Source organism: Theobroma umbraticum, unplaced genomic scaffold (assembly GCF_002168275.2).
Source record: "Theobroma umbraticum cultivar Fairchild unplaced genomic scaffold, ASM216827v3 scaffold_56.0, whole genome shotgun sequence".
In the NCBI taxonomy this organism is placed as follows: domain Eukaryota; kingdom Viridiplantae; phylum Streptophyta; class Magnoliopsida; order Malvales; family Malvaceae; genus Theobroma; species Theobroma umbraticum.
In genome coordinates this window covers 497,363-511,620 of record NW_018397256.1, presented here as the reverse complement: position 1 = coordinate 511,620, position 14,258 = coordinate 497,363, and the positions used below count along the sequence as shown (strand labels likewise).

The 14,258-nt window shown below is 33.3% G+C and overlaps 2 protein-coding genes across 2 annotated transcripts; both read left to right on the top strand.

Moving 5' to 3' along the window:
* Positions 1-1,256: 1,256 nt before the first annotated feature.
* Positions 1,257-4,040, top strand: LOC149527488 (uncharacterized). Its single transcript, XM_089782538.1, has 5 exons — positions 1,257-1,787; positions 2,371-2,700; positions 3,034-3,111; positions 3,232-3,600; positions 3,795-4,040. Exons 1-5 carry the CDS (start codon positions 1,257-1,259, stop codon positions 4,038-4,040), a joined length of 1,554 nt encoding a protein of 517 aa, XP_089638664.1.
* Positions 4,041-4,044: 4 nt separating this feature from the next.
* Positions 4,045-4,461, top strand: LOC110410219 (uncharacterized). The gene has a single exon (XM_021419829.1). It carries the CDS (start codon positions 4,045-4,047, stop codon positions 4,459-4,461), a length of 417 nt encoding a protein of 138 aa, XP_021275504.1.
* Positions 4,462-14,258: the final 9,797 nt, after the last annotated feature.

Genomic DNA, 14,258 nt, shown 5'->3' with positions numbered 1-14,258 from the left:
AGGACGACTTATAGGGAAGATGGTTGGTGCATATCAGAATGCTATTGTGTTTATAAAGGCAAACATGTGTACATCTCATCCTCATCATAATAAACCCCTATATGTGAAAAGTACTATCAATGGATATCCTATTAGGAGAACATTCATCGATGATGGCTCCTCTGTGAATCTCATACCTTTATCTACTTTGAAATCTATAAACATAGATTTGAAGGGTTTATGCCGTCCTATGACTATTACTTCCTTTGATAATAAGGAGATTATGACTTTGGGACAAGTGACAGTGAACTTCAAGATGGGGCCGATTCAAGATTAGACATGTTTTCATAATATTGATGTAAATGTGGCTTATCATGCTCTAATTGGAAGAAAATTCCTGCACAAACACAATATCATTCCTTCTACATGCCATCAATGTATTAAAGGACATTGGAAGGGGAAGGAGATTTTCAGTCTAACCACTAAAGCTCCATTTGAACGGCATGAGGTGAGTTATACAGAGGCTTCTTTTTTTGAAGATTTAGCAAAAGATGGAGAAACAATTATTGCTAGACCTATCGATGTTCCATTTCTGCGATAGGAAGAGTATGTTGGGGATAAGGTAGAGAGCAATGGCAAGAAGAAGAAGCGAGGTAGGAAAAGAAAAAGGGAAAGCACTTCCACATATAGAGAAGTAAATGAAGAAACGATATCCAATGGGGTAACTTCTTAGGCACGGGAAGATGGAAACATTATGTATTGCTTATGATCGAACACGGGGTTTGGGGAAACATCTTCTCCTAATCCCAAACATTGGAAGCCACTAGATGCATCACCATCATGTTTTCAAGTGGAAGCAGAAAAGGAAAAAGTACAAGTATTACCCACAAAAGAACAACTTTCAGATCGACCCAAGCCTCAAGGTGATAAGTTGGAAGAAATAAATATGACAGAGGAAGGAGAGACAACTAAACCACTCTTCATAAGCAAAAGTCTTTTTGGCAAGCAAAGGATTGAGCTAATTGAGCTATTGAGAAAATTTCAAGATGTGTTTGCTTGGACTTATGAGCAAATGCCTGGATTAGATGAAAATCTCAATATTCATGAGTTACACATTTCTCCACAAAGTAAGCCAGTGAAACAATATGCTCGTGTATTTCATTACGAGATAGAGAGCCAGATAAAGGAGGAGATTAACAAGCTCCTCAAGGTTGGATTCATCAAACCCATACATTATCCTACTTGGCTAGCAAATGTAGTTCCTGTGAAAAAGAAAAATGGAACAATTTGGGTGTGTAGATCTAAGAGATTTGAATAGGGCATGCCCAAAAGATGAGTTTCCTCTTCCTAACATTGATACTTTAGTGGATGCTACATCTGGGCATGAGATGTTTTCCTTCATGGATGGGTTTAGTGGATACAATCAAATAAAGATGGCACCAGAAGATACAGAGAAAACAACTTTCAAAACTCTATTTGGTAATTTCTACTACACTGTAATGCCATTTGGATTGAAGAATGCAGGTGCAACCTATCAATGTGTGATGACAGCTATCTTTCATGACATGATGCATGATTGTATGCAAGATTATGTGGATGATATAGTGGTGAAATTCAAGAAGGCTTTTAATCACTTTGGAGACTTGAAGAGAGTATTTGAATTGTGTAAAAAGTATAATCTTCACATGAATCCTTTAAAGTGTGCATTTGGAGTAACAGTTGGGAATTTCTTGGGTTTTGTGGTTCACAGAAAAGGTATAGATGTTGATCCTACAAAAATAAAGGCTATTCAATCCATGCCAGCTCTGGTGAATCAAAAACAACTCAAAAGCCTATTAGGAAAAGTCTATTATATTAGGAGATTCATTCCAGCTTTAGGAGAAATCATTGTACCTTTCCAAGTCTTGCTTAAGAAAGGTGTTCCACTCATATGGGGTGAATCACAACAACAAGCATTTGAGAAAATTAAGAAGATTCTTATTTCTCCTGCAATGATAACCATACCTATCAAATGAGAGCCAATGATGTTGTATTTGACTTCTATTCCATATCCAATTAGTGCCTTACTTGTATGGAAAATGGATGGAGAAGAAAAGCTTGTGTATTACCTTAGTAGATGCTTACACAGAAGTGAGTTGAATTATCCACATATGGAAAAGTACTGTCGTGCTTTAGTGTACGCAACTCAAAAGCTTCGGCACTATTTCTTGGAACAGAAGCTCATAATTGTGACAAAGTCAGATCCATCAAGTTCTTACTTTCTAAGCTAGCTCTATCTGGAGAATAGCAAAATGGCTTCTTTTATTGAGAGAGTTTGATATATCAGTTGTTCAGCCAAAAGCTATCAAGTCTCAAGCACTTTTAGATTTGTTAGCATATTTTCCATCTCAGTTTGAAGAGGTTATTCTTGATGCTATTCCAGTTGAATTTCATGAAGAAGTATGTGAAATAAATATAGAAGAAAGAGAGTGGAGTTTATACTTTGATGGTTCTTCAAACAATTTTGGAGGAGGTGCCGGAATAGATTTCGTTCCACCAGGAAGAAAAGGTTCAGAGTTAGACTCCTTAGAATCTGGAAGAGAACCTATCTCTATGGCTTTCAAGCAAGATTTTCCATGCACAAATAATCAAGCTAAGTATGAAGCACTAGTTTTGGGGTTGTATGCGGCATCAACGATTGGAGTAAACAATCTTTGCATTCATAGAGATTCTAATCTTATTGTAAAGTAGACTAATGGTGAGCTTTCCTTGAAAGAGCCAATGCTTGCTTCTTATAAAACTCTTGTTCAGTCCTTGTTAGAGAAATTTCAAGCGGTGAGATGTGAACATACTCCAAGAACAACGAACCATTATGCAGATGCACTTGCTACTTTGGCTTCTAAAATCCATATATCAAAAAAAGAACGAAGTATTCCTATAGCTGTACTCAAGAGGACTATCCCATGTCCATCTAGTGAACTATTACAGCCTCCAATTTATGAGAAAGAGGATTAACGAAAACCTATCATATCAGAGCTGCTTAATCTTGATTCTACTACTATTCTGCACTTGAAGCACTATATTTTGATTCATGGTACACTTCACCAAAAAGGAAGTAATGGAGTTTTAGCCAGATGTGTTTTTGAGGAAGAGGTAAAAGAAAGATTGAGAATAGCCCATGAGCAATGGTGTGGGCAAGAAGGACCACTTTTACATTGTTTACTCCAAAGGGCAGGATATTTTTGGCCATCTATGTCTAAAGATACTTTATAGCTTCAAAAGGCTTGCACTAGATGTTCTAAACCACCAGATGTACAAGAGTGTAATTTTGTGGGAAGTGCTGGTGATTGGCGTGGGCCATATATTGATTTTCTTCAAAATGGAATTTTACCAACTAACTCTCAAGATGTAAGAAAACTTAAGAGAAAAGCTCAACGTTTCTTCTTCAAAGGAAATGATTTATTCAGACTCTCATTTTCAATAACACCATTGAAATGTGTTTCCCTAGCTGATGTCAATCCATTGTTAGAAGAATTGCATGCAGGTAGTAGTGGAGAACGTAAAGGTGGAAGGAAGCTTTATCAGAAGCTTTATCAGAAGCTTTTGGATCTTAGGTATTATTGGCCTACTATGGAAGCGGATGTAGTGATTTATGCAAGGAAGTGTTATCTGTGTCAAATTTATGGGATGCAATACATGCTCTAGCTGTATAACTTCACAGTATCATTACTCCATGGCCATTCCATACTTAGGTGTTTGATTTGATTGGACCTATCAATCCTCCTTCTAAAGGATATACTTGGATATTAATAACAACATAGTGCTTTACTAAATAGGTGGAAGTTATTTTTTTGAAGAATACCATTGGTCCAGCAGTGGAAAATTTCATTAGGAAAAACATCATTTGTAGGTTTGGCATACCTAGACGTATTCTTTCAGATAATGGTACTCTATTCATTAATGCTAGTATAAGGGAATTACTTGCCCTTTACGATGTGGATCATGTGAAGTCTACTCCTTACTACCCGAAAGGAAATGGTCAAGCTGAAGCTACTAATAAGACTTTTACTCAAAGTGCTTAGTAGAATGGTGCATGAAGAACCAAAGATGTGGCATGATGCACTTCCAGTAGCATTATGGGCATATAAGACTTCCAAGCATGGACCTACTAAAGCAATTCCTTTTTCACTAGTATATGGGATAGAGGTTGTACTACTCGTGGAAATTCTAGTTCCATTTGCAAGATTAGCTTTAGACACTGAATCTGATAATGATACTTTACAGATGTTAGAATTGGAAGCGCTAAAGGAAAGAAGAGATAGAGAAAAGAAAAACTTATCAGTTTATCAGAAGAGGTTGAGTAAAGCTTCTGACAAGCTAATGAAAAAGAGAAATTTTGAAGAGGGTTATCTAGTACTTCGTGCAACTGAACATATTAGAAAAGGAACCCCAACTTCTAATTTAGTCCAAAATAGGAAGGACCATATATTGTCCACGAGGTGAATAAGAGTGGATATTGCAAATTGATAAATCCAAAGAACAATGCCATCACTGCTCCAATCAATTTTCAATATATAAAGAAGTATCATATATGAGATTCTAACTCCACTCTTTGTTATATGCAAAATACATGTTTTACTTCTTTGTAATGAAAGGCATTACAGTCGCAGTATTACCGCTTTTATATTGGCTGTGTTTTACTATTTTAGCCGCTAGCTTCATTGCTTATATCTTGGTTGCAATTATATTATATTATTAGTCGTAAGCTATATCGCTCAATCTTTGACCATAATTTATAATTAACGTTTCAGCCGCTAGCTTTACCGCTCATGATTTGGCTGTAAGGGTATTATATTATTGGTCGCAAGCTATATCGCTCAATCTTTGACCATAATTTATTATTAACGTTTCAACCGCTAGCTTTATCGCTTATGATTTGGCTGTAATGATATTATGTTATTGGCCGCAAGCTTCATCGCTCATCTTACGCTTGCTTATTTAAAAGGATGAAATAATCTCCTTCATATCAAGTTAGAGTTAATCTCCTTAATGAAAAGTTGAGAGTTATCCTTTGACCGCATACAATAATATGCGTGAATAAGTACGCAACAAGAGTATAACATTATTATTATTATTGCAAAAGAAAAAGAAATATGAAATATTAAAAGTGAAGTACTGGCTCGAATGAGTTTTTAAAAAAAACAATAAAGGGAAAAGCAAAAGACTAGTCAATTACATACTCCATAGAGAAGAGTTATTATTGGAAAATACATCTAATTGTTCTCGTACTTCAGCTTCACGTTTTTTTAGGGAAGCTATCTTCGTTGCAATGTCTTCTAACTCATTTTCCAAGAAAGACTTGTTGAGGAAAATCTTGGCTTTAGATCTACAATCACCAAGGCATTCAAGCTTAAATCCAAAGTTACAAGCATTATCGAAATCCTGTAACATCTGTTGCAATTCCTCTAATGAAGTACTTATTAATGGAGCATGGGAAATGGCTAAACCTTTACCTAACACTTCCATCATTAAGCAAATGACATCTACATTCTTCACAAAGGAAGTACTCCAAAACTCTGCCTCTATATTGAAAACATGCTCCAAGTATTCCACGTACTCTAATGAAATTTGAAAACCATGGAAGTCAACTTTCTTACCACTTTGTTCAGTATGTGCTACTTGAGTGCTAAAAGCAATAATGGCATCTCTGTGTTCTGACGCTGGGGAGGAAGAAGCATGAGGATTAATTGGAGTAGCTCTAACACCATCAGTATCAACTCCAACATCATGAATAACCTTAACATTTGGAGTAGCCTCAGGAACAACTTCAACAGCAGAAATAGCATCAGTGTCAGGAACAACCTCATCTCAAATAGCCTTGAGAGTAAGAATAATCTTAATTTCAAAAAGAAAAAAAATGGAACTAAATCAATTAGTGATATGTTTATACCTCATTCATAGTGGAGCTCTAAACATGATTTGGAAATAGAACATCCAAATCAATGAAATCATCAAAAGGAGTTGACTCACTCTCAACTTCAGCATTATCAATATCAACAAATTCATCATCAGATTCATCACTATGTTCATAGTCACATGGTTCTTTCTCAGTCTCTATTTTAGAAATTTCTTCCTCTTCAACTAAATTAAGCTCTACTCGTGTGGTTGATTCTCCCAAAAAAAAAAATGAAATGAGAAAATATAAAAATATATATAAAAAATCAAAATAAGGAAATAATATTTATATATATATATATAAATGAACTTACTTTTCAATAGGTGTGTTTATCGTTTGATTGATGAGTAGGAGCACGAGGTGCAGAATCTTTTTCTTCAGTTATACATATCTTTTTTTTAAGAGGAATCAAGTGCATAGATATATCATTATTACTTATATGAGGAATGTAGAGTTGAGTTGTGGGATTAGTTAATGGCACAGTAAAAGATTTACATTCTCCAAGACAATCTCTCCAATAAGCAAATCATCCAGAAGTATGGATACCAACTTTATCAAAAGGTGGGATAGTACAATTCTTAAGTTTATCTGAACAGAGTAGAAGTCTTGTCATGAGAAATGAAGAAACACAAGAAGAAAAGCTGATAGATGAAAAAGAGTCAGGTGGAGCCGGTTGGTCAAATCCAAATTGACGTGCCACTTTATAAGGAGCATACACTTCAACAGAACGAAAGTTTCTATCTCCACCAGCACTAGAACTCTTAATAATAGAAGGCAATTGTGAACTATGAACCCATTTACAAAAGTTGATACCTCGTGAGCTCATTCTTCTAGATTGTAGAGAATGAAGGTCATAATAAATTACAGGATCACCAAATCCATTTATAGGTTACACATAAGGTCTGGGATTGAATTCTTTTGTCACATCCATCACTTCAAGAACATTACCTCTTGGTAGTCGATCATGCCATGCCCAAGCTCTATAGTTGTTTCTAGATAAAGCGTTAGTCACAGAAAAAGATGTAAAAGGATATGCATTAAGCATGGGAGTACAAGTACTAAACCTTTCCCATAAGCACATCTGAATGAAGGAAGCATCTACATAAGTCAAAATTCTGTAACACCCAGCTGACTCAACAGTTTTGAGTTGGTACAAGTCTAATCTCTTATATAGAGATCCTAAATATAGTGGAGCAAGAGGAAAGCGTATTCCACTAATAAGTTTTATTGCTAAAGGAAAAACTACTAAAGAAATACCATCATCTGGACACCCAGGGAGTATGTGTTGTGCCAACCAAAAAATTACTAAAGCTACTAGTTTATGCTTATGGTCTGGGTACTCAAGAGAACCAATTTCGATTCCCATAGCATTGAATTTTTTATAAAAAAACCCTATCCAGATGGATAAGCATGCAACCTTCGAAGTTTTACTCGAACTTTTAAGGAGATCAAAGAAAAAGTCTCGAATACATGTCTCTTCTTCAAAAAGTTTAATAGAGTGAAAATCATGTTTTCCTATACAATGAAGTTCCAAGAGAACACATACATCTTCTAGAGTGAAGGTAAATTCTCCCCATGCTGTGATCATAGTTTGAGAAAAAATGCTCCACCTTGCAAGAATAGCACGCCATACATCCATCCTCTTCTCTCTACAAATATTGAGCTTAGAAGTGATATGCATAGCATCCAGCATCCCAGCAGACGAGAGAAGTTTAACATAAGTAGGATTCTTCAACGCCTTATTTACCCATTCATCCCAACCATGAACAAATTGAGAATTGGAGCCTCACTTAGTAGCAGAAAGGAGAAACTCACCACGTTAAAACCTGAACTTCAAAGTAGATAGTCTTGGAATACCACTTCTTTTATGAGGAGATGCTTCTGAGCATAGACGATTCCAATCATATCCAACAAGCTCAAAGGGATGTTCGTCAACCTGTCTGGCATGAACTTCTTCCCAAAAACGATCTTCTCCTCGTTCTTTAATAATTTCATCTTCTTAGTTTTCAGGGACAGGAGGAACTTCACCACTCTTTCCTATTATTAATATATAATAAAATCAATGAATAAAACTAAAAAAAATAATAATAAATAATATATATACATAATATTTAAAAATATATATAATAATTATCAAGTTTAAAAAAAAAAAAAGAAGAAGCTCGTGACACATGCCGCGAGCTTCACTTAAAAAAGCTCGCCTTCATTGCAAAAAGCATGCGACAAGTGCCGCGAGCTTCACTGAAAATAATAATAATAATAATAACATAATAGGGGCTCAATTTAAAAAAAATTAATTACAACTTGCAGCTTTTGCTGCAAACGAAAAAAAAAGGCTCTCTTTTTAGTATAAAAAATCAAAAACTGTAACTTGCAACTTTTGTTGCCAATAAATAAATAAAAAAAGTTAGTCAACCTTTGTTTACTTTTTTTACTTCAGCCTTTATTTACTTCTTTTATTCTAATTTTTCATTAAAAAATTGTAAAACAAAAGATGGTGACTCCAAGTCTAGAATTTTTAAGAACAAATAGAAATATTAAACTAGACGTCAAGAGAAAAATTAATTAAAAATATAAATAAATAAAAATTCAATAGGTTTTTTTTCTTTGAAATATAAATATTTTTGCTTTGTGATTTTTTCTACAATCAAATAATTTATTTATTTGTTTAAATGTATATATATATATATATATATATATATATAAAATCATCTCATGCATAAATTTTTTTTCTATATTTTAATTAAAAAAAATTCATGCAAGGGGTGACAAGTAAGAGAAATTCATTTTTCTTTTAAAAAAAAAGAAGAACAAATCAAACAAGAAATCTCCTATTTGAGAATAAGTCTTATTAAATATAATCATTTCAATGGTCACATAATATGTTTTAACCGTTATTCAACATTAACTCTCAGTAACGATTACCTAACATTAAAACTCTCCTTAATGATATCATTCATTACGTGTATTAAAACCTTTTCTTGTAACTTTTATTTTTGACATTATATATATAGAGCCTTCATAACTCAAAAAGGGAACCTTTTCAGAACTACTGGACTCTGACTCATAACTTTTCTCCTTAGTCTATCCTCACTCAAAACACTTATTCTTTTCTTATTCTCTTCCACCTACCATCATATTTAGTGCTTTGAGAACTGCTCCAATCTTCCTCTCCGTCACCTCTGGTGCATCCTTTACTTGTTTGCAATGCTTCCTCTTCTCATCACAAGAACCCCATTTACAACTACCTAATTTAATTATAAACTAAAAAGAACAAATCTCATTTAATTAGTTAATTAATTAATTTAATCACTGTTTCTAAATTAACAAAAGGCCCATCGTCTAGGTCATAGGACGCGGGGCAAATGATAGACCACCACCCAAGGGTGCATCAAGGGGGACTGCCAAGGGCCTTGATATTTTTTTATCAAGGGGCATATAAACAATGTTTTCCAAGTAAATGGGTATCCATAAAACTTTATGGGTGACAATTTATTTATTTTTAATTAAATTATAATTTAACTTAATAAAATTTAATATGATAATAATTAAAGATGATTATACAATTAATTAAATCAATTTTATAATTAAAATTGTTGGTTTTTAAATGTGGTTCTAGCATAATAAGTGGGTTACCCAATCAAAATATATTTGAAATAAAAAAAATAGAGCAATTGCCTCATATCCCAATCACTAGTTATGCTTCACATTCAAAAGATATTTCAATCTCGTATCAAATAGGTACGAAGATTTTAAAAAGTTTATAAATATGAGTGTATAAAACCTTATCAGGTCAGTTTTTTTTTTTAAAAAATAATGATTTTGTTATAAAGTAATGTCGAAATGAACCTTACTTAAACATGACCGACGCCAAGGTTTTGCACTCCAACCTTGTAAGTTTGTTTCAATTTTCACATTTAATAGTTCCTTTAATGGTGCTAAAGCCATTAAGGCTTGCCTTCTAGTCTAAAATGTGATGTGTGTACAATTTAAAATGATATACATGAGTTGCATAAAGATTTATTATGATTTTTTTTGTTTAAAATTATATGTAATCAATTAGCAATTTGGCATAATTTATGCATGTATATCTTCCTGTATATATACTGTCAGGGTGTATAAAATGTATCATTGTAAAGTTTACGTGACAAGGTGTAAATAGGTATATTATATGCATGATTTGACTAGAAATGATAATTACTTATATTGGAATTTTTTTGTTTTTGGTAAAATAAGTCCGCACTTGTAAGTTTTAATCAAAATTTCAAACAGATTATTAGTTTTCAAAATAGGCATTTCACTTCAGAAAAATATCTTTTACTAGACACATAGGTCCAACCGTTAGTATTTTTGTTAGTTTGATGACATGGCAATGTTAGCATGATAATTTTACTTTTTATTAATTTAAAAAATTACTATTATATATTTTTTATTAATTATTATATCATTTTTGAAAAGAATGAAGAAAAGGAAGCACGGATCAGTACTCCCCAACTCTCCTACCTTTTTTTTTATTTTTTTCAAAAAAAATATAATAAAATTTTTTTAAATTACTAAAGAATAAAAAGACAGTTTAATCTTTCATAATCTCTGTTAATGGTGTTTACATTTTTAAGACGAAATATCCATTTCAAAAATTAATGGACCCGTTTAAAATTTTGATTAAAACTGAAAAATATGAAAGTATTTTACACTTTCTTAATGGCAACATTTGAAGTTTCTAATTTCTTAGAGAGTCTAAAATATGAAATTTTGGTTTTGTTTGAAGATGACAAACAGTAATTGATGTTGTTCACTCTCCTTGATGCCAATGGAAGGCATATTAGGCTTGTGTAACTTCATTAACAACATGTTTGACATAGGGAATGGCTCCTTCCACTTTTTAATTTTTTAATTTGGTTGAATTTTGGGGTGGGAATAACCAATCCAAATAATGGCTATTCTCCATAATCTTGGTTTAACCATTCCCAACCTCATGGTATTGGCTACTTGATGGCTGATGGAATAGCGTCTAAAATGTATAAAACTAAAATGCCTTTATATGTCTTTGAAAATTACAAACGTAGACTTATAAATCTTTTCTTTTCTAGGGATGGCGACTACGAGATGGGACAGGCATGCCACTAGGGAGATCAACAAGAAATAATCATAGAGCACTTAGATAGATGGAATTGCTACGATTTTTTCTGGAAACCTTCCTCCAAGAACAACGGCTTGTTGGTTAAGAGTCATATTTGAGAAATATGGGAATATCATTGATGTTTTTATCCCACAAAACCTTTCAAACAAAGGGAAATATAAACCCACATTGTGATTTGCTATCATCTTATCAGATTGGAATGCAGCATATCCATATCCTTTAACTTAGAGTTAAGCCCCTCCATAGACCAAGAAAATATCCTTAATTTTTAGTAAGTACTTAAGGATATTTTTCGATATTTTTCATTGCGATTTAGTGATTCTCACTTGGATTTGATTGATATTTGCTTATGACACTCAAAGCAAACACCACATCTAGTCTAGTACATAGCTTGGCATACAAGATGGATCCTATAGTCGATGTATATGGTATCCTATCCATCCTCATCTTCTCCTCTTATGTCTTTAGACACATATCCTTTGATAGATGAATACCATGTAACATAGGCAAGTGTCCTTTCTTGGACTCGATCATGCTAAACCTCTTTAACACTTGTCTATATAAGTGGATTGAGACAATCCTTGTAGCTTTTTTAATCTGTCTCTACTGATCATTATTCCCAGAATATAGGTCGCTTCTCCTAAATCTTTCATCTAGAATTGTTTGTATAACCAGATTTTGACAATCTACAACATTAGTATATCATTTCCTATTAGTAGTATGTCATCAACATAAAGTACTAAAAGTACAACTGCTTGTCAATTTACCTTCTTGTAAACACATGGATCATCAAGATTCTTGACGAAATCATATTCTTTAATAGTTTCATCAAGTTTGATGTTCCAGCTCCTAGACGCTTGCTTCAGCTTGTAAATGGACTTTTGAAATTTGCATACTTTATGCTGATTCTCTTTAGATGTGAAACCTTCAAGTTGTGTCATATACACTTCCTCTTACAAATTCTTGTTAAGGAATGTTGTCTATACATCCATCTACCATATCTCATAATCATAATATGCAGCAATAGTAAGCAAAATCCTAATGGATTTAATCATGGCTATAGGTGAGAAGGTTTCCTCATAATAGATTCCTTCAACTTAGTTGTAACCTTTAGCAACCAACTTAGCCTTATACATTTGTACATTACCATCCATGTTAGTCTTTCTCTTAAAAACCCATTTGCATCTTATGGGTCTTATCCCTTTTAGTGCATCAACCAAAGTCCATACTTGGTTGACATGCATGGCATCCATCTGGGATTTGATGGCCTCTAACCATTTATTAGAATCAATATCGGATATTGTTTCCTCATAAGTATGGCTCTTTGTCAATTGGCAAAACATCTCTTTCTATCATAAATCTATATTTCTTTGGAAGTTATCTATGTCTCATAGATCTATGGAGCACTTATGTTTCTTAAGCGTCGGTTTGAGCATCCAATGCTTCAACCATTAGCTTAGGTTCCAAAGGGATGTTAGTTTTGTGGTTCTTAAACCTTTTCAAGAATTATTTTCCTCCCATTAGTCTTTTCAAGTAAAAACTCTTTTTCCAAGAAAGTGACATGTTTCGGGACAAACACCTTTTGCTTGGTAGGATTACAAAATAGTATCTTACAGTTTATTTAGGATACCCTACAAACTTACATTTGTCTGATCTAACTCCTAGCTTATTAGACAATGCACGTTTCACATAAGCCGTACATCCCTAAATCCTTGTACAAGACAAGTTTAGCCTTTTTCCATACCACATCTCATATGGTGTGTTATCAACCAATTTGGTTGGAACCTTGTTAATAAGGTAAGCAACAGTCTCTAGGGCATATCCTCAAAAAAATATCGAAAGGTCTGCCTTACTCATCATGGAAAGAACCATGTCCAACAGGGTTTGGTTTCTCCTATTAGACACTCCATTATGTTGTGGAGTTCCATTAGATAATCCCATGTTCCATTAGATAATCCAAAAACTCCTAACTAAGATATTCTCCTTCTCAATTAGATCTAAGAGTGAGAATACTCTTCTCTGTTTGTTTTTCAACTTTAGCCCTAAACTCGTTAAACTTTTCAAAAGCTTCAGACTTGCACTTCATTAAGTACACATAATCAAATCTAGAATGATCATTTTTAAACGTAATGAAATACAAATAACGTCTTATGGCTGGTGTGTTTAAGGGTCTACATACATCTGAATGTATTAGCCCTAGGAGCACACTTACTCCTTCAGCCTTTCCAATAAAGGAAGGTTTAGTCATCTTACTAAGGAGACAACATTCACAAGTTTCATATGATTCATAACTAAATGGATCTAGATAGCCTTGTTTATATAACTTGACTATCCTTGTCTCATTGATATAACTAACTTTATCCTGCCAAATGTAGGTTTGGTTTGGATTATCTTTTCTTGCTTTCTTGACATCTATATTGAGCATTGGGCTATCAAGATCCATAACATAAAGTCCTGCATGACATGTTGCGGATCCATAAAATATATCATTAAGAATGACAGTGCAAAAATTACCTTTTGTACTAAATTCGAAATCATCATTCTTAGCTAGGTATGAAATCGAAATGATGTTTCTAGTTAATGTTGGTACACAATAACATTCTTTTAGCTTTAGTAGTAAGCCTGATGGTAAAATAGGATCACATGTCCTAATGGCAATTGCTACAATTTTTATACAATTGCTTACTCTTAGGACTACTTTAGTTTTACCAAGCCTTTTACTATCCCTTAAAGCTTTTATGTTAGTACATAAATGCGATCCACATCCTGAATCTATTATCCAAGATTTAAAATTGGTAGTAGAAAGATTAAGCTCAGTCATTTTTAAAGTTATCTCTTTACTTGTCAAGATAACACCCGTCCATTTATTAAGAACTTCTCTTAAAGTGATATACCAGTCTAAATATTTTAAGCTGATGGCATCAAGTATGCCAAGCAAAGTAGCAATTATTATACGCATTTTAACAACTTATAAATATATAAAAAGAATTTGCATTAGTCTGTCATGTTATTGACCAATTTTAGAAAAGGTATTAAATCTTACATTTATTCTCCCACTAATTTTTTGTAATAATAGCCCTTACTATTATATGAAAATCTCTACTAAGTATTCTAGAGGGTTGGGACTTTTTTTGAATTATTGTAACCTTGAGTGACTCAACAAATCACAATAAGCCTAATTGGGTAGATAACATAGCTTATCAA

Coding starts and splice junctions, on each gene's coding strand:
- LOC110410219 (XM_021419829.1), top strand. CDS start 4,045: ATGGTGCATGAAGAACCAAAGATGTGGCATGATGCACTTCCAGTAGCA.
- LOC149527488 (XM_089782538.1), top strand. CDS start 1,257: ATGGAACAATTTGGGTGTGTAGATCTAAGAGATTTGAATAGGGCATGC. Junction 1,788..2,370: donor TTCAATCCATGCCAGCTCTG/GTGAATCAAAAA, acceptor TTTCCATCTCAG/TTTGAAGAGGTTATTCTTGA. Junction 2,701..3,033: donor ATAGAGATTCTAATCTTATT/GTAAAGTAGACT, acceptor CTGCACTTGAAG/CACTATATTTTGATTCATGG.